The sequence below is a fragment of the Tamandua tetradactyla genome, chromosome 3 (assembly GCF_023851605.1).
Source record: "Tamandua tetradactyla isolate mTamTet1 chromosome 3, mTamTet1.pri, whole genome shotgun sequence".
Taxonomy (NCBI): domain Eukaryota; kingdom Metazoa; phylum Chordata; class Mammalia; order Pilosa; family Myrmecophagidae; genus Tamandua; species Tamandua tetradactyla.
The window spans coordinates 105,154,011-105,175,300 of NC_135329.1; the positions used below are offsets into that span (position 1 = coordinate 105,154,011).

Consider the following 21,290-nt stretch of genomic DNA (forward strand, 5'->3'; position numbering starts at 1 on the left):
TTTTTCCTCTCTCTCTCCCTTTAACTCCATTAGTTACCCTTCTTGTTAATCTTCATTTCTACACTTTTCTCTCCAGACCTCTCTTTCCTATCTTTTCCTATCTGCCTGTAGTGCTTCCTTTAGTATTTTCTTGTAGCACAGGTCTCTTGTTCATGAACTCTCTCAGTGTCTGTTTGTCTGTAAATATTTTAAACTCATCCTTATTTTTGAAAGACCGTTTTGCCGAATATAGAATTCTTGGTTGGCAGTTTTTCTTTTTCAGTATCTTAAATATATCATCCCTCTGCCTTCTCACCTCCATGGTTTCTGCTGAGATCTGCATTAAGTCTTATTGAACTTCCCTTCTATTGATGGATTGCTTTTCTCTTGCTACTTTCAGAATTCTCTTTGTCTTTGACATTTGACGGTCTGATCAGTAAGTATCTTGATCTAGGTCTGTGTGGATCTCTTCTGTTTGGGATATGTTGAACTTCCTGAATCTGTAACTTTATGTCTTTCAGAAGAGATGAGAAATTTTTAGTGATTATTTCCTCCATTATTCTTTCTGTCTCTTTTCCCTTTTTGTCTCCTTCTGGGACACCCATAACATGTATATTTATGCACTTCGTTTTATTCAGTTTCCTGAGACCCTGCTCAGAGTTTTCCATTTTTTTCCGTGTTTTTCATGTGTGTAGAATTTCAGATGTTCTGCCTTCTAGCTCACTAATCCTTTCTTCTGCCTCTTCAAATCTTCCATTATATTTCTCCATTTTGTTTTTCATCACTTCTCTTGTGCCTTTCATGTAAGTTCTGCCATTTGTTTTTTCAGGTTCTTCTGTATGGGCACCCTATGTCTTTATATCCTTCATGTCTTTTTACACATTTTCCTTCAGCTCGTTGAATTGATTTAGAAAATCTGTGTTAACGTATTAATTAGTTTTCTCAATTCCTGCATCTCAGTTGAAGTGTTAGTTTGTTTTTTGCTTGGGCCATATCTTCATTCTTCCTGGCATGAGTCTTGATTTTTTGCTCGTATTGAGGCATCTAATTTTCTTGCTTAGTTTATTCTAAAGGTCATTTTATCTCTTTTACCTAGGGTTTTCCTGTTGGTTGGATTTGTTCTCTATTTGTTCCTCTCACCAGCCAGGTGTCAGATTTGTTCTGCCCACGACCCAGTCTCCTCCAGAAACCAGGCATCACAGCAGTGGCTCTGTTTGTGGGTAAAGCAAATCTACTGTCTCCCAGAGGTACTCTTTTTTTCACCATCATGTAAGACCTGGGTTTGTTTTGGGGCCCTACTTTAACAGTTGGGTTGTCCATGTTTTTTCAGCCAAAACAGGGTGAGTTCCCATTCAGCGTGTGTAGACCTGCTGCACTCTCCCTGAAATAATTTTCTGGGTAGTCTCTGAAAAAGCCTTTCAAATCTCTGGCATTTTCTGTTCTGATCAGCAGATGGAGCTGTTCGCCAATTTACTCACCCTCAGATTTGTGTGCCTTTGGAGCACAGGCTGTGCCTCACCAGGTCAGGCTGACTACAGGGTTTCTGTTCTTCTATTACCAGCCAAATTCTGGCTCAGTATTAATGTGTGTTCTCCACTGTATTTGTGGCAGAGTATACATCCAGTATTCCAGTCTTTAGCCTTCCCCCAGCAGGGATCAGGTTTCTTGCAGCTGTTTCTTGTAGGGGTGGGGGGAGGACTTTCACCCAGGGCTGGAAACACAGTTTTTGCCCATGTTTTCTCTGACTCTGTCTCTCACTGATCTGGGCCTTGAAATATTCTCTCCTGTCCCAAGGTCCCTAGAAGGTGAGTGTCTGTCCCACTGCTGTGAGAGAATACATACTTTGTCTCCCTGTTGGGAAGGGTCCTACCTGTTTTCCCTGTTATTCTGAAATTTCCTACCTGTTAGTCTTCTACTCCTTCAATTTGGGATTTGTAGGGTCCCTCTCCAGTCCGTGTCCTCCTCCAGATTTCTGAATAATTCAGAAGTATTCCTTGTTAGTACTGGCTCTGTGAGGAGAGATTTTCAGTAACTGTTTACATCACCATGTTGATGACATCACCTGCATATTAGGTTCTTAACCTTCAATAATCTGTTCTTTAGGATTCTTTAAGGTTGTCAAAACCTCCTTTTTATCTGCTCTTTTATTGAATCTTTCAAAAACTTTGTGACTTAGTGTAAATATGAATTTTTTTAAAATAATTTTTTTATTAGAGAAGTTGTAGGTTTATAGAAAAATCATGCAGAAAATACAGAGTTCCCATATTATCTCCCCTCCTATGATTTTTTAAATTTATTTATTAATTTAAAAAATAAGAAACAAAATAAAACAATATACGTAATCAGTAATTCACAATATCATCACTTAGTTGCATAGTCATCATTTCTTAGAACATTTGCATTAATTCAAAAAAGAAATAAAACGAACACAGGAAAGAAACAAAAAAGATTATACCTACCATACCCCTTACCCCTTGCTTTCATTGATCACTAGCACTTCAAACTAAATTTATTTTAGCATTTGTTCCCCCTATTATTTATTTTTATTCCATATGTTCTACTCCTTTGTTGACAAGGTAGATAAAAGCATCAGACACAAGGTTTTCACAATCACACAGTCACATTTTGACAGCTGTATCATTATTCAATCATCCTCAAGAAACATGGCTACTGGAACACAGCTCTACATTTTCAGGCAGTTCCCTCCAGCCTCTCCATTACATCATGAATAACAAGATGATATCTACTTGATGCATAAGAATAACCTCCAGGATAACCTGTCGACTCTGTTTGGAATCTCTCAGCCATTGACACTTTGTCTCACTTCCCTCTTCCCCCTTTTGGTCGAGAAGGTTTTCTCAATCCCTTGATGAAATATAAACTTTTTTATCGATAAGAGCAAATAGATAATTTGACCAGTTACCTGCTAACAAGAAAGCAAAGCCAGAAATTTAAGTCCAACCTTTCTGCATACCAATACAACTTTTACATCTCTTTTAATTAAAAACTTCAGTGGCAAGTTTTATACCTTTGCTAAGTAGAATTGCAAGGGATTAAAACAGAAGGTTAGGAATAAATCATAAATTCTTTTCCCTTCTGTTCCCTTAGGGCTCATTTAATCATGTGTATTTTGCTAGTATTCATCTGTTGCTTTTTTCCCTACTTTTTTTTTTCCTTGTTTATACCCTGACTCTCTGGTGGCATGACTTCTTTTACTTCTGTAAAAGATGCAGGTTACTTACAATTAAAATTCTCTAGAACAAATCAAGGGAGAGAACAACTAGAAATAGAAGGCGGTACCAGTATGCACTAGTACTCTTAGGCAGCACTGCCCTGTGTAACTGCATACTCACACCCGCCATTTTCTTCTCTATAAGAAATGAAAAGTAATTTTCTTCTTTTATTTTCCTTTCGTTGTTAATTTGTAGTTTGCATAATCTAGCGTGAAAATCCAAAGAGTACAATGCTTTTTATTCTTCAAAAACTTCAGACACAGGGTGGGGCTTCCAAGACACACTCAGTACCATAGGCTCTCATTTCTGTTAGCTATCTATTGGGGAGGCTTATTTGGATGTTAGAATGAAATGATGGCTTTTTTTTTTTTTTTTCTCATCCTCATGTGAAGCATGCTGGTTTTTGTACTAAGGGGTTTGATTCTGTTTTACTTTTGGTACCGAATTTGTTCCTTGGCTTTTACACATATAAACCGTAGATACCTCGACCCTGTATTGTTTGAGGTTTGTGTTTTGAGAGGTGTTGAAAGGAGGTGTGATGAAGAAAAGAGTTTAGAAACTATCTAGCTCTGATTAACAGAAACTTCATCTTTTTTCCCAGACCAAAGCCTGGTATCACACACTAGAACTAGTTTACCTCATGTTGAAAATATATATCAGAACTCTGCCCTCTTTTCTTCATTTCTTTTCATTTACTTATCCCAGACCTGGTAATAGGATTCCATCACTGATATAAACTGGTGGTACACTTCATATAATGCTGAAAAGCCTTAGTAGGTGTGTAGCTGTATTCTGACTCCAGGTGCATTTGAAGCATTCTGCTTTGTAAATGTGGAACTTTTCTCAGCACAGCTACTTAAAGTTCCTATTTTGTTTTAGATTTTTTTTTGTCTTGACTAATCTATTATATGTTATAAAATACTGAAGAAACCAATTTTTATTTTGCTGTTATCTAAGAAGTTAAATTGTATGTTCCATTTAGCTCAATAAACACAGAAATTGGGCGGGCCATGGTGGCTCAGCAGGCAGAGTTCTTGCTTGCCATGCCGGAGACCCAGGTTCGATTGATTCCCAGTGCCTGCCCAAGCAAATAAAAAAAATGAGCACAGGAATTGTGGCCATTTACTCACTTAAAGAAAAATACCAGCCCACAGAAGCATTTTAGAAAATCTTCTGCAAAAGTTCTTCTGGAAAAAATCATTCCCCTTTTACTGAAATCTACCTTAATTTCCTCATATTCCAAACTTTTTATGAACAGTTAGTTTCTCTGTGGTTTAGATTTGTGAATTGAGAAGTAAATTCTTTGTTTCAGTATGAAATTTAATACAAATCTTTCTTGTATATTCAGCGCCCATTGCAGTCATTTGGACAGACAGGAAAAAGGTCTAAGGTATAGTAAATATTTTGGTGTGCTGGCATGCCAAGAGCCTTCCTTCATGCTCGATGAATCCTTGTCTTCATATAGCACTGCATTTGGTTTAGTTTTGTCATATTTTGTTTGGGGCAGAAAGCTTATTTTGTTTTATTTGGGGGTTTTGTCTTGCTTAATTGCTTTTGTGCATTGCTTTTTTATATCTGATGATTCTTTATCTTTAGAGAAAAAAGCTTTCTCACCATTCTTTGGGTTATAAAATTGGAATTTTTCCCATTCTTGCTATTGCTATAATTTTCAAAACTGCAATTGTTTGTTTTCTCTCTCAACAAAATAATTTAGTGGTGTTTAATGGTATATCTAACTTGCACATTTCCACTAGTTTTATCCACGACAAAAACTATTTATAAAAAACTTTAAGAAGCACTCTCTAGGGGGCGTTTAGATGTGCCCTAGATTTCTGAAATGTAGTGTTAATTTTAAATACTTCTCTTTAGTCAAGCTCAAAGTTAAAACTAGTTCGGAGCCTTGCAGTGTGTGAAGAATCTCCACCACCCCCTGCAGCAGAGATAACACAGGAGAACCAGGTAAAAAAAAAGCAAATCAAAAAACATTATTTAAAGACACAGTGGAATAACCTGCCTCCTGGAGATTTTTCATTAAGGTTAAATAAAAGTTGTGTGTGTTTGTGTATGTGCGTTTATTTTTACTAAGTGAAATTTATTCGATAATACTTGCCACCCAAGATGTAGATGAAAAGTTGGAAGAACATCGTTGCTTCTTTCTAAGGGCTTAGAGCAATGGTTTCTCTTCTTGAAAAACTTAGAGATCATGTAATTAACTGGAAATATGACTTTAGAATTATGGATTCCTATTGAAAAATTGTAGTAAAGTAGTTCTTCCAGTGAATGCATTTGTGATGAAATTTGCTCTTTGAGTTTTAGTTTTTAGACATTTACCATGCATTCCTGTGTGAAGAGGAGATGATCCAAAACTTCTTGATATATCTTACTAAACCTGAATGCATGGTGAAACCAGATTTCATATTAGTGTAGCCCTTTCATAGTTGTCTAATATTTCTAATTCTTCTTCTGTCTTCTATTGTAAAGTGTAAAACTGAGAGGCAAACAAGTAGTTTATTTGCATTTTATCTTTTTAAGGCTATCACTTGTCTTTTAATCTCAGCTTGATCTTTGTCTCATGTCATATTTGGATATTTATTCATGAATATTCTTGGATACTCTACCAGTGTTTATCAGTTATAACTTTATAACTGTCAGTGGCTTATTCTACTTTAAGAGATTGAGCAATGTAAAATGTTCTTGTATCCCAACAATCAGTTCCGAAGAAGTGACTCAAACTGTGATTGATATAATAAAAAACCATGACTGGCTGTACATCTTCTTCTTTTTTTTTTTTTTTTTTAATAAATGCCAGTTGTACATTCAGTGATTCAAGCAAAAATTTGCATACTTTTCTTTGAATTAAAAGGTGATGCCCTCAAGGGCAGTGCAATGGTGGCTCAGTGGCAGAATTCTCACCTGTCATGCTGGAGACCTGGGTTCCTTTCCTAGTGCCTGCCCATGTAAAAAATAAAAATGAGGTAATGTCCTCAAAAGCTTACTATACATACTGAAGATAATTCTCACAGATTTAGAATATTCTCTTTTTTAAAAAAGCACTATAATTAGTTTCTAAAATGCAAGGCAAAGAAGATTTTATAATAGGTTATTTGTTGTATAGAAACTACCTAAAAATCTGTTTCCTTTGTTCGAGTGTCAGGAGCATAGTGTTCAACTTTTAAATGTGATTTTTGTTTTTTTAATTTCACTTACACAGATTTAAAAAACTGTATTTATTTTATAAAATAGAGATATTTTAGCTATAAAGTAATGAATCTTCTATTGCAAAAAGCTGAAATTTTACTCAGTAATAATGCCTGGCTAGCATGGCTAGAAAGTTATGATACATTGGGAGAAAATTTCAGTAAAATTGTTTTTTCAAATAGCAATTGAAAAAAAAATATATATATATATATATCTTTTATACAAGCCAGAGTAAAAAATATGCCTGTTAAGGTAGAGCAGTGGTCAGTAATTTTTAAATCAGTTTATTCGTTCAATTAACCAAAAACAGTATACCATCTTAGCCTCATTTCATAATATTTAGTCCAGGAAGGTTATAGAAATGATATTTCAGACATTCATAAGATTATTAATGCAGAAAAAGTGAATCCTTTTTGAGAAAAACCGTATCCTGGTCTTTAGTTTTATTCAGTACAGTTTCCATGTCTGAAAAATGTTGGGGGGAAATTCTTAAGGCACTAAGAAAATTTGCCTAATGAAAATGTATATGAGAAAATTTATCTGATTATCAGGTGTATATGTAGTATTTTAATGTACACATTATTGATCAAAGATCATTTTTGCATTTACCATCCAAAAAGTTGTTATATCACATGGATAATAAATAGACTAGTTATATCAGTATTCAGGTATTTCACTTTATACTTTTATTTATCTCAAAACGTTTTTTTAATAGAATAATTTTTTTCTTTGGATAATAACCCATTATTAGCCCTCTGAGCAAAAAAAAATATACCTTTTAGTAGAAAGTCTTTCAAGCTTTGATTTAACTAAATTGCACCTGAATGGGAATTGAAAAATATATTATTTCTCATGAAATGTGCTAGTATCTAATTTGCTTGCTTTAGAATGTGATATTTGAGATAATCTGAAATAAAACTCAGATTCAAGAGTTTGGAGGGCAGTTGAAAGAGAGATGTTACTTGTGTCTGAGAGCTTATAAGAAAGAAGTGACCTCAAATATGGTGTCAGTGACAGAGTGAAGAGTGAAGGAATTACAGCCTCCTGTTGTAATTGTTGTTGCTATCATTCCTGGTATTTATAGTCAGAGAGTTTATATTATAAAGGCTTAAGCATTTTAAATGTCTCATATTCACCATGGAAAGCAACACTTCAGTAAATTAAGCTTACTAGATAATTAAAATGTAGTTCATCTTAACAAAATAAAAAAATCTTAAAATAAAAATAATTTAATATTTGTCATTAAAATGCATGGCGTTTTTAAAAGGAAAAGAACTGCATGGATTTTGAGGACCTTGGGCAGAGAATTTAGAAATGAAATCTGATAATCATGGAAATTCCCAATATAGTGGTGTAAGAGATAGTGTGAAAATTTTTTCCCCTAGCATGGGTTCTTTAAGGTTATCCTTAAATAACTGGAATAAAATCTGAAAGTCAGGAAAACTTTTACATATTCTGTTTCTGAAAAATAATTCTGGGATTAATTTAAATATCTAGTTTACAATTATGAAAGATTAAGCCGCACTGGTTAGAAAATGAATCTTAATGAGAAAAGTGACTCGCTGGTTGATGAATATATGAAGTTGCCAGTGTCTTTGGTAAGTAAGACAAGGGAAGTCAAAAGCAAAATGTTCATCATTCTACAGAATATTTGTATTGCATAAATTAGTCCTGTATTTTGAACATGAGTTTGAACTGCAATGGTATGGGAAGCAGGACTGAAAAGAGATAAAAAATAGTTCATAGCATTTGTACAAGAAAAAATTTATTTGATCTGAAATCCTGCCAGAAATTATATTGAGGAAAATGATGGGGTGGGGGTTATGTTCAGTAGAAATCCTGCTGGTTGCAAATTTGAGAGTCCTGAAATTTATATCCTTTTTGATACTGACTTATTGCGCCTACCACCACTGCCACCACCTCCCAGAACAGCTAAGCAATTGTCTTATTGATGTTTTTGTCACTACAGAGTATCAGTTTAATTTAGACTGAAATAAGCGACTCCCTTTATTTTCATTAAAAATGGTCTGGAAATTATTCTACCCTTTATAACTTTGCTTAAGTAAACAGTGCTGCAATTTTTACCTTTTCAGACTATACATTATAAATTCTAGTTTCTTGTGGTTCTGAAATTACATAAAATGACATTGATAGTAAAATAAAATATAGAATTAGTTTGCCTTTTCAATCTTACGGAATTATGGCTGCTTTACAATTAACATTTCATATCTGGAAGAAAAAGAATCTTGTCTGAAACCTTTCTAAAACAGCTTTGTGGTAATTAAAGGAGGAACAGCAATACATATATCACAAATAGGAAATAATGTATATTTGGTTTTGAAAATTTTTTGTATGGTAGGGGAATGAAGGCATATGAGGGCAATGGATATTCAGAAATACTTGCTATTAATTATCAACTTGATACTCATATATTTCTGTTCTCGAGAGTGATAAATACCATATATTTGCTTGGTCATGGCATCTCCATTGCAAACATAGGCTAAGAATACCTTGATTCTGATCCTTCAAGCGTTTTACAGGTAGATATGTTTAAACTATTATAGAGAATATTTCCTCTAAAATATTTTTGAGAATATTTCTCAATTGATATGTTTAGCTAATAAAACATTAATTTTAAGATTTCCTATGAGGAGTTTGATAAAAGTGATAAAATATGTTTAAGTTTGAAGTATATAATTGGGTAAAATTTTTTAATTCATTTCCTTTTCTTCTGTTTGATTTTGTTACTCAGAAACTGTAAACATGTGCTATTAGTTGAATCACTTTATATTTTCATATAATAATTGATTTTACCTTTCAACAGGAGAAAATTCAGATCCAGTTAACACAATCATTTGAAAAAGAGAAGCCCTCAAAAGATGAAGCAGAAAAAGAAAAAGCCAGTGATAAATTGCCCAGAAAAATGTTATCAAGAGGTTTGCAATTTATTTGTGTCTTTTAAACAAAATTTTACTTTCACTGTCAATAACTCCATCCTTTACCCCTCAAATAATTATAGATAGCATTCTGTATTTTTAAAATGGTACAGAACCAACTGAGTGGATGATGTACATGAGTGGATGATGTACATAGTCATCTGGACAAACTGGCACAACAGTTCTGCATATCAGTAAGATGCTTCAGCAAAAAAGATGCTTCAGCAAAAAATGGCAACGTAACCAGAGTTGTTGAGGAAGATAATGGTCTTAATCTTTTATTGTCTGGTTCTCATTTGGAAATACTAGAATCACTCTAGTTTGTGTGTTGATCCCGTTAAAAATATTATTACTCTTTAATTCCTTATGATGCAAAAAGCTGATGCCAGAATATTCAGTGATCAATAAGAATATTCCATGAAGCCCTAATTGTTTCTTTCATAACTTTTTGAGGGTCTTCACCATCACCTAGCATATAGTGGGTCAGTTAAAAAATGTTTCCTAGTTTATAAACCTAGTTGTGTTGACTATTACTATAAAGAGCTTAACATTTAGAGAGAATAAATATTTTGAAAGTAAGCCTTTAGTGATAAATATAAAAACCTAAGTAAATAAATTATTCTTTGACAACTAAAATTCCTATCTTCCTCCAAATTATGCCTCCCCTGATACTCATAACTGAATTAAACTGTCTTAATTTGCTACAAATGTAGTTGTCTAAATCATTGCCCTGTTCCACTAAAGGAGACGTTTTTGAATGTGAGGATTATGGTGAGAATATAATATGAATTTCAAGAATTCAAAGTAAATTTAACTGGCACATGTGAGAGATCAATTTTTTTTTTTCTTAGAATGTGTATGTACATATAACTGTGTTAACACATGGCATAGCCTGTTATATGAAACTAGAATAATTGGGGTCTCCTGAGTTCAGCATAACTTCCCTTGACTAACTTGTTATTTTTTTTTCATTGTGGGGCATCTCATTTCATTTAAGATACGCATCATCTGTAAAAGGGAAAGAGATTTGTTTTCAAACAACTTTATACTGGGTTTTTTTGTTATTGTTTTTTAGATTCCAGTCAAGAATACACTGATTCAACTGGCATAGATCTACATGAATTTTTAGTAAATACATTAAAAAACAATCCCAGGTAAAAATTAAGTTTATAAGGTTTACGTTGCTTCTGGAGTACCATAATTTTGCTATCTGTGTTTTCATTACTAAGTTAGAGTATTTAGTGATAAGATTGCAGATGTTTGAAGTACACCAAAAATATTTTTGTTTCATAGGGCTAAGACATTGTTGGTATACTATATGCACATGTATAAGTATTTTTTTGCATTATGCATGTTGCAGGATGTAAAGTAATTCATGTTTTCTGTAAGAATTTTGGGAAATATAGGCTCACCAAGATATTTAGGCCCCCTTAAAGGTACTTGAGTTGGTACTTCAAACTAATTATGAAAACTTTTCTTTTGCCAGGGTGCTAAGATGAGTAGTTTTTAACTCTTTGGCAGATCTTCCATTACTTTGAGGCATTATCCCCACACTTTATGGGGTAAAAGACTCCCAGGTTAAGAACCCCTCCTTTAGGTATTAAATTCCCACCAGTGATAGGTATTAAACATGCTTTGAAATAAAAGTAGAACCATTTCATTAGGCATGTATACATAGAAGATAGCATGAACAATTCTCTTGAGCATCGCTGAGACTCATGCCATATCCATTCTTGCTCCAAGATTATGTTTATTTTCATTCTGTATGTGTTGTATGTTATACCATCTTGATTTTCTATTTTGCATTTAGCATGATCTCTGAACAGAGAACCACCAAAATGAAATGTTTTTTTTGCAATAGGGGCTAAAATAATTACAGGTATGTAATGAGGGAGAAGATGGACAATGCTACATAACTTTTTTTTTTCCCAGTTCAAGTTTATTCTTCAGTAGTTTCAACAGATGCCAAATCATTATTCCGTTAAACAGGCATTTATTGGTCATCTACCTTGTGCCAAACATTGTACTAAACGTTGTAGATATAAAGATGAACAAGACATAGTCTTCACCATCAGGGTACTAGAAAAAGAAACATGATATATAATTAAAGTAGAATAAATGTTATAAAAGGAGGTTTTCAAGGTGCTACAGAAACAGAGAGGAGACCCCAACCTCTATTTGAGAGGATATGGGAAGGCTTTACTGAGAAATTAATGCCTGTGCTGAATCTTAATCTCCAAGGGCTTTAAATGGGAGCTGTCTATACGTACAAGCATGGGAAAAAGCACTGCAGATGGAAGAGATTACCAAGACACAAAAATGTAAGAGAGGTAGTGTTATAGTCAAGAAGGCAAAGTTGTACACTTTGGCTTAAGATGTTGGTGAGGTGGGAAAGGTGTATCATATCTAATTGTTCTCAACTTAGGATAGTACCACTATCCTTGGGTTGTGAGGAAATGTGCAAGGATGTTTTTGTTTGTCTCCATGGGTGTAGAGTACTGTTGGGGAGCCAGAGATGTCAAAAAAAACCCTGCAAAACAGTAATGGACACAGTGAAAAATTATATTACCTGAAATATCAATAGGGCACCAATTGAGAAATACTGTGTTAAGTTGAGTAATTCCGGAATTTTAAATAGTGTAATGGTATCATCAAATAATGCATTTTAGGAAGATTACTTTGGCAGTGAGAAGTCAGGACTGAGAGTAAGAAGGCTGGTTAGGCAACAATAGGGAATAATAGAGAGGAAAGGCTATGTATGAAAGATATTTAAGAGGTAGAAGTATAGTTTGAGGTACCTGAAGTATGGCCAAAAGGTAAGGCCTGTCAGCAGTTAAAAACTCTAGTTTTCAAGCAAATGAACCAGGCTGGAGTCAAAGATTGAGGAATCATCAATAGAATTGAAGCTTACTGTAGATGGGATTGATTGTCCAGAGAAATGAGTTAAATGATAAAAATATACGGAAAGACAGTGTTTAAAAGGTAGATGAGAAGAAAGAGACTTCTGCTGAAGATAGCAGAAGAAACACATGAGTGTTTGTCCTAGAGGTTAACCAATGGGGCACAGTTTCAGGGAAGATATATATGTATAAAAAGCAGTAAGTTGAGAATTTAAGAAGTCATGGACAGGTGCTTTAACAAGTCATTTCATTTGGGTTAGAATGGTGGAAACCAAAATACAGTAGGTTAAGGACGAAGTGGAACATAGGAAATACATAGTGTGGGTAAAACAAGGTAGAATCCTAAACAGACAGAATTTTTCCTTCCTCTTATCCTGCAGAAGAGGCATAGTAAGGGGAAAGATTTAGAAATCCATTTTTATGTATTCCAAATTATTTTTCTTTTTTGCAGGTCTCTGTTTTCCTCTATAAGTGCAAAACAAATTTTAGGTATCTGCACATGCATTTGTTAAATGTACTTTTTAATTGTTTTTAGTATATTCACAGATTCATGCAGCTATCGCCCAGTCAATTTCTTTCTCAGAAAGAAACCCCCGTACCCTTTAGAAATTATCACCTTTAACGCCATCCTAACCCTTCCTACCTAACCCTAAGCATCCACTATTCTACTTTCTGGCTATGTAGATTTGTCTATTCTATAAAGTATTAATTTTTAACTTAAGATTGTTAACAAAATACAATTTTTTTGTTTACAGAGTGGAAAATTTGGAAGTTTAGACTATGCTACAGTGGATAAAAGGCAGGAGGTGTAAATCTCAGGACCTTAGGAAAGTTGTCAGCCTTATTTTTTTTTAAAAGTTTTATAAAGGCCGAGTGTTCAATTTAAGTAATACGTGGTCCAGATTTTAATGGAAAATTCTCTGTAATCCATAGATCTGCATGTAGCAGAAAGCCCTTGTATCAATGCCAGTGAAATTTTGAGATTGTTTTTTCCATGAAGACAAAAATTCCTTTTTAGTGGCAGTACATTCAACAACATTTCATTTATATAATAACTGCTGTTTAGCGCAAACAGAAAAACCAATTTAAATGCACTTGTACTTATTTGTATACTCTGGATCTACTACGACCTAGCCATAAGCCCTTTGAACCTTTTCTAAGAGAAAAAAAATAAGAAATTCTTTTGTAGTTGTGGCAAATTAATTGAGGAACTTTGCACCTTCCCCTAATACAGTCTGGTATCGGACTCAGAAACTAAACCTTGCTTCATCTTACCTTCTTACCATTATTTTCCATTCACCTTTTTCTTCATTTTCTTTTTCTTTATATAATTTTATCGAGGCATGTTCATACATCATACAATCCATCCAGAGTACACAGTCAGTGGTTCACAGTATCATCACATAGTTGTGCGTTCAACACCATTATCATTTTTAGAGCATTTTGTATTACTCAGAAAAAAAAAAAAAAAGAAAAAAGAAAACCCCAAACACCCATATCCCTTATGCCTCCCTTTTATTGGCCAGTCTACCCAATTTTAAGACATACAGTAAAGGTGGTTAACTAAGACAATACAGGATATATATATACATATATATATCCTGTATTGATAGATACAAAACAGAACAAAAAACATCCAGAAGTAGATACATGCAAACACAGGCAACTATGATTTTTTTTCCAATATAGTTATACAATCATTATCAAAGATCAGGGCTACTGGATTATAGTTCTGCAACTTCAGTTATTTCCTTCTGGCTATTCTAAAACACTAGATACTAAAAAGAAATCTATATAATGAGTCAGTAGTCATAGTCATTTGTTAAATCCTAATTTCTCAGTTAACCTCCTCACTCTCATTTGATCTTTCTCTCAATCTTCAGGGATATCTGGGCATGACCATTTTATCATCTTCATGCTGGAAAGGGGTGTTGACCTACCATTATAGAGTAGAGAAATGAAACTGGTTCATGTTCTTGGAGAGACTTGTACCTCTGGGTTTCAGGACTTATCTGGCCTAGGATCAATCTGGAAGCCTTAAGATTCTGAAAAAGTAAGCTTACTAAGAAGACCTTTTATAGAGACTTAGAAAGAGCCCAGGGCATTCCCTAGGTTTTCAGGAATACTGTTATTGGGGCATGGTATACTTTGGTAGTTTGGGATATCGGGTAAAAGTTTGCATAAGAGTAACCTCCAGAATGAATCAACTCTATTTGAAATCTCTTAGCTATTGAAAATTTTTCTTCCATTTCTTTTCCCCTTTTAGTCATGAAGCCATTCTCAATCCCCTGATGCCAGGGCCGGGCTCATCCCTGAGAATCATGTTACACATGACTTACACCCCTGTAAGTCATGTCCCACATACGGGGTAAGATAGTGAGTTTATTGGTAGAATGGGCTTAAAAGAGAGAGGCCAAAATGACAAATATTAAAAAAAAAAAAAAAAAAAAAAAAGACCACATCTGGGCAACAAAAGAGGCTCTCTGGGGGGGGGGTGACTCATAGGCATAATTACATGCAGGCCTAGCTTCCCCACTGTAGAAATCAATTTCATAAAAGCAAGCCTGAAGATCAAGGGCTTGGCCTCTTAAATTGGTGGTCCCTAATGCCTGTGAGGATATCAGGAATTCCCCAAGTGGGGAACTTTAATAGTTCCCCCTTTTTTTTTTTTTCCTCAGTCCCTTAAAGTGACTTTGCAAATATGTCTTTATTTTCTGCCCAAAATACTCAGGAATGTATCTGGGTATTACATTAACATGTACAGAATAATAAGATCTCATTCACTGTTCAAGGTTCCATGTAATTAGGTTGTTTACCTAATGTGACTGGACAGATTAAATTAGATAGTGTGCTACAGAAAATTTAAATTTTGGGCCAAATATCTCTTCCTTTATCTTACACAGAAGTTGAAGTTTTAAAATACAAACAGTATTATCCTTGACCCTATATTCTGGTTTACCTTAGTCTTAACCAGGTCCATTTCATTTTTATTTCTAATTGGAGTCTGATCTCTTTTTCAGCTTCTTTAACAGTTGCTATATGGAGTAATGCTGACTTTCAGAGATACAGGATGCTAACACAGAGCCTTAGGTGTCACTCAGCTACCCACTGTTCCAGAGAACTACCAGGTTATAGACAAATAGCAAAGCATCTCACAGTTTAGAAATAACAGTTAAAATTCCGGAAGAGATGTGACTTCTGTAAGAGCTCACAATCTAAGAACTTTTACAGTTAGCCTTATTTGAACATTCTGTACTCCTTAATCATTGATTGCCTAATCTCTGCCTGTGCCTGAGCACTCAAATTCAGTTCCTAGTTTGCTCATTATAGTTAGTTTATATCAGTGAGGCCATATATTATTTGTCTTTTTGATTTTGGCCTATTTCACTCAACATAATGTCCTCAAGGTTCATTCACCGAGTTGCAGGCATGACTTCATTCCTTCCTGCAGCCACTCAGTTTTCCATGACACGTATACACCATGTTTTGCCCTTCCATTCATCAGTCTGTGTACCTTTAGGCCACCTTCATCCATTGTAGATCATGAAAAATGCTGCCATCAACACCAGGATGCAAATGACTACTCGTGTCCCTGCTTTCAGTTCTTCCAAGTCTTTGTCTAATAACAGGGTTACAAGATCATGTAGCAACCCTGTATTTAACCTCCTCTAGAACCACCACACTGCCATCCAGAGGGATGGTGCCATTCTGCTTCCCTACAAACAGTGAATAAATGTAGCTCTCTCTTCACATCTTCTCCTGCACTTGTATCCTTCTGTTTATTTTTTGAACACTTTATTTGCACAATATACAATCCATCCTAAGTGTACAATCAGTGGTTCCCAGTAAAATCACATAGTTATGCATTCTCACCTTTTTTGCTTAATGAAAGGAAATATTTATTCCTGTTGACTAGTTTCTATCTCTGTAAGCTATCTGCCTTCAGATTCTTTTTTTTAATAAGACAGTAAATAAAATATATTAGAAAATTTACTAAAAATTATATTATCTCATGACAAACTGGACCCAAAAGTTAGCTTTAAAGGGATCTTGTAGTTAAGGAATCCTTTTTTGGTGGAAACCTTTTAAAGTAAAAAATTCTCCATCTTTCCGAAAAAATTTAAGGGGAAAAATGAATATTAAAAAAACCTTCTGGGTGGGTCCTCGGAACAAATAAATCCTAAAATACAGAGGGGCTAGCCTTTCCAGAGCATCAACTAGTTCTGTCCCCCTAGCCCATATTACTGACAGCCCCTTCCAACATGAAAAAGTTAGAAAGGCCACAGCCCAAATACCCCTAAAGAGTAAGAGAAAGATCAAAGATGATGGTGCAGTTATTCAGAGAAGATAGGGTTTAACAAATGAGTATGAGTGCTGGATCAGTATATTGATATTTCTTTTAGTGTCCAGTACCTTCGAGGAGCTAGAAATAAAAACCTAAAATTGTGGAGTTGTAACCCATACCAAACTCTGAAATCTGTTCTATAGCTAATTGTTACAAGATGCTTTGAAATTTATTGCTTTTTTTGTATAGGTTTTATTTTTTATAAGAAAGTAAAAGAGAAGGAAAACTGTAATAGAGAAGATAGGATTTAATTATGAATATGACTACTGAATCAATATATTGATATTTCATTTGGTCTCCAGTGTCTGGAGCAGCTAGAAGAAAAAATGAAAAATTGTGGAACTGTAACCTATACCAAACTAATCTGTTGTATAACTACTTGTTAAAATATTCTTGGAAATTTTTGCTTTTTTGTATATATGTTATTTTTCACAATAAAAATAAAGTTTAAAAAAAACTGGGTGAAATAATTTGATTAATTTATTCATACAAAATCTATTTGTTGATTCCCCTCTATATGCAAATTGTCCAAATAACTATATAATTATAATTGTGATAAATGCTACAAAACAAAAATACCGGAGAAATGGGTTTCTTGTAAGAGGGCATTCTAGGCAAAGGTAACCTCATGTTCAAGAAATCTAATACAAAAGAAGAATCTTGGCAGTTACAGTGACAAGCCAGAATGACAAGAGTTTTGTAACAGGCAGAAGTTGAGGCTGAAGAGTTGAGATGAGGGCCAGATCATGCCTGCCTTATAGTCACATACCTGTTGTTAAAAAAATCATTATCTAGAGTCAAGAGGCTATTCTGGAGGTTACTCTTATATAAGCTTCAGATAGATATTCCTAATTGCCATGGTATGCCAAGCCCCAACCAACAGTATTCCTGCAAACCCTAAAGAATACCCAGGGCTCTATCTGAGATTGTATGAAAAGTTTTACTCACTAAATTTATTTTTCTGAAGCCAAGAACCTCCAGGTGATTCCTAGGCCACATAAGCCCTGAAACCCAGAGTTACCTATCTCTCCAAGAGCATCAACCACCTTCACACCCTGACCACATAATGTCAGCACTCCTTTTCAACAAAAGAAGTTAGAATGGTCATTGCCCAAATATCCCTAAAGAATGGGAGAAGGATCAGAAGAGAAGGAGGAATTGTAACAGAAAAGATAGGATTTAACGAATGAGTATAACTACTCAATCTTTATATTAATATTTCTTTTTAGTCTCCAGTCTCTTAAAGTAGCTAGAAGAAAATACCTGAAATTGTAGATCTGTAATCACGCCATACTTTGAAATTTGTTCTATAACTACTTGTTAAGATGTACTTTGAAAATTATTGCTTTTTTATATATTTCACAAAAAAAAATTTTTATAAAAATATCATGATACTCGAGATAGAGTAGATTAGGAAGGAACAAGGGAAGATACAGGGAGATAATATACTACTATTATAGTAGTCAAGCCAAAGGTTTTGATTGCTTTGATCTACTTTGGCAATGAAAATAGAAGAGACAGAAAATAACAAATATTTTCAATAATAATTAACTAGATTGGAGGGTTAAAGGATAATAACTGCCCTAAAATTCTCATGTTTCTAGGATGATAGGTGAACTACTTGATGTGATAGGGAATAATAAAGGCGAACCAGGCTTGGGAGCAAAAATGAATGTTTTAGAATCTGTGTTAAATTGTCATCCACTTTTCAGCTTTAGGTTTGAAATCTCCAGGTAGCCATATTTTTCCCTTGATTTTTCAACTAATATAAGAATGTAAAACAACTGTTTAATGAATAAAGGGAGGAAAGATTTTACTAGTCTTATGAAGATTCCTTTGTAATTTAGAGGATGGATCAAACTCAGGCCTGATACACTTTCAGGCAATCTAAGCAGGAAGTACCATTAATAGAATTTGAGAATAATCTACCATAGAGTATTTTGGAAAGAAACATTAACCTCTTGACTAGTTTTCTTGATCTATAAAATTTGAGGGACTGAACCAAATGGTCTCTAAACCTAGCTTTGAGGTTCTGCAAGATTTTTTTCATATGCACATGAAATTTCCATTTAGCCCAGGAAAATTCTCTTGGATGTGTTCTTGGTATGTGAGCAAGGAGGTCCTTTGGGTAGTGATACCATTAATTTGTTCCAACCTAACTGTACTAAATAGGACCCTAGTGATCTAAAGGAGGACTTGTAGGTACTTCCTAGCATATTTATTTATTTTATATGTTAGGGTCTTTGGTTCATTTATATATGTATGAAAAAGTCTCCAAAGTCTTATAAAGAAAAAAATAACCACTTACAGAATAAATTGAAAAGTACTCTCCTCCTGATTCAGAAGTTAGTAATGTAGTGCATGTTTCTCTTCCATAGTCTACATACTAACCATGTCATCTACATACTAACAGTAGATTCCCATGGGAATATTCCTGTTGTTACTAGCATTGCATGTCCTTTAGAGTACTATTTCTATGGAGTTCAGTATAACAAAGTCATGTTCATGCTACCTCTCAGCTTTATTGAATGAGGAAATAAAGACTAATATGTTCTTATTCATATATTTACATAGCAGCCTCCAATGTAGTGTTACTCTATTGTAATAGATCAATATGCGTTTGTTTTAAGATTAGCCACATGTTGATGGTTGTTGAAGTTGGGTACTGGGTACATCAAAGTTCATAATGTTATCCTCTCTACATTTGTTTATGTTTAGAAATTTCCTTAGTAAATTGTAAAACTTTAAAGTTATCTTTCATTTCTTCTAAAACATTACTTTTTCATAAAGCATGTAGATATTATAGCATCAATCTTGCAGAAGTCCTCATTGTACAATTTTTAGGAAAATTTTAGCTGTCTAATTTCATAAACTACTGATGTGATTACTTCAGTGTTAAGTATTTTGTTTCATTTGTTTTTGTTGCAGTGTTAAGTTTTATATATAAGAATGTTAATATTTTGTTTCAGGGACAGAATGATGCTGCTGAAATTGGAACAAGAAATTTTAGATTTCATTGGTAATAATGAGTAAGTCCTGACATTTAGCAAGAAAAGAAGTTGTCATCACAGTTTTCCTTGACTTACTAAATTGATTTTTCTTGTACCTCTAGGTCTCCACGTAAAAAATTCCCCCCAATGACATCTTACCATAGGATGCTATTACACAGAGTAGCCGCTTACTTTGGATTAGACCACAATGTTGATCAAAGTGGGAAGTCTGTCATAGTAAACAAAACTAGCAATACAAGAATGTAAGTGTCAAGAGATGTAGATGTATGTTATATATCTGTATAATAATACTTTATCTTTCTACAGCATCTTTCTTCTGTGGTTCTCCACATGTTTAGCAGCCTAATTAAGCTTCATGATGACCTTATGTGATAGGACCAAAAAATGCACTTAGCTTTTACTCAAAAGTCACCAGCCTGGACTCAAATAAGGCAGATTGAATGAGCGCTGTGGCACATGGTTGCAAAATAAGTTTAAAAGAGGGCATGATATTGTGATGTTTGATTACCATTCTCTCATGGATTTTTAATTAATTAACGTAATTTATATAGCTATGGCCAGCCTCAAGGAAATCTGTGAAAACAAGCAGAATTTGTCTTCTGCCCTTCCATATTTAATTAATCCTTTTCAGCCTACCACCCTTTCCTCCTCTGTTTCTGCACCTTCCCTCTCACAAATCTCAATAATTTGAGACTATTGGCCAATTGAATATTATTTAGTGTTGTGTCCCCCTCCTCCACTATGTATAATTTACTGAGGAATTTTTTAAAGGGGAAGCAGGAAGATTTTTGGTTTAATAATCAGTGCTGATATTTGGGAGCAAAGGTCCAATCCAAACGCCCCTAAAGTTGTGACACATAAGCAGCCACCACTTCTGTGTAATTTGCAAGGTTAATTGTAGAGCAACTAGTTGAGGTCAGCTAAAATTTATAATAGGTGATCTGTCTATCCAAAGAATTTTCTATATCAGTCTCGTAAATGGCAGTAATGAGACTATAGTAGTGAACAGAAATAAACTTCATAAATATGCTTTTCAATTCATTGTTTTTCTACTTTTCCTGTAGCAAGACATTTCTCAGGGTCTGGTCTATGAGGCAGTCAGTTTGCATGGTTATATTAAATTCATCTCTGTCCCTTCTGTTACAGTGCCATAGTACTTGCTGGATCTAACTTGGTTTTTTTCCAGTTCAGATAGGTAAATAGGTATATTAGTGGAACCTAGTATGTTAAATGATCATTTCTGCAACTAAAATTGAACTAATAAAGATAGTTATCTTTGAGCGGGACTCCTTATTCCTTTAAGTATTGTTGCCTAAAGATGTGAACCTGATTTAATTTTCATCTTCCTATCCCTTAGTTTAGTCTTTTTAAAATACCCTTTTCAATTAGGACTGTGACTTTTTCCCAAATTAGTGATATCATGCCTAAAGTAGGAAAGTAACCAATAAGATATGAGCTGAAGTAAAAGGAAATAGAACTCTATTTAACCAGTACCTTTCAACATTACTTAGAGCTGCTGGATACCCAAGTATGTATACATTAGCAGGCATTTCAACTAACATTTTGACTAGTGACTCTCTAAGGTTTTCAATACAGTGTAACCTCAGTTATTTGAATGCTGTGAATGAAGTCAGAGGTGTCTAGGGTTCTCTTTATCAAGGTAATCAAGAGGTTAGCCTAATTTAGAG

At 34.3% G+C, this 21,290-nt stretch overlaps 1 protein-coding gene across 13 annotated transcripts in view; it reads left to right on the forward strand.

The window, feature by feature from the left end:
• The window catches only part of R3HDM1 (R3H domain containing 1), a 157,989-nt gene that overhangs the window by 28,320 nt on the left and 108,379 nt on the right, over nucleotides 1-21,290 (forward strand). For 7 of the 13 annotated variants that reach the window (XM_077153646.1, XM_077153652.1, XM_077153649.1 and 4 more), the window contains exons 3-8: nucleotides 4,561-4,602; nucleotides 5,082-5,171; nucleotides 9,235-9,346; nucleotides 10,422-10,500; nucleotides 19,561-19,620; nucleotides 19,704-19,844. In XM_077153646.1, coding sequence (XP_077009761.1) covers nucleotides 4,561-4,602; nucleotides 5,082-5,171; nucleotides 9,235-9,346; nucleotides 10,422-10,500; nucleotides 19,561-19,620; nucleotides 19,704-19,844 — 524 coding nt within the window. The other 6 variants (XM_077153650.1, XM_077153657.1, XM_077153647.1 and 3 more) reach the window with 5 other exon arrangements.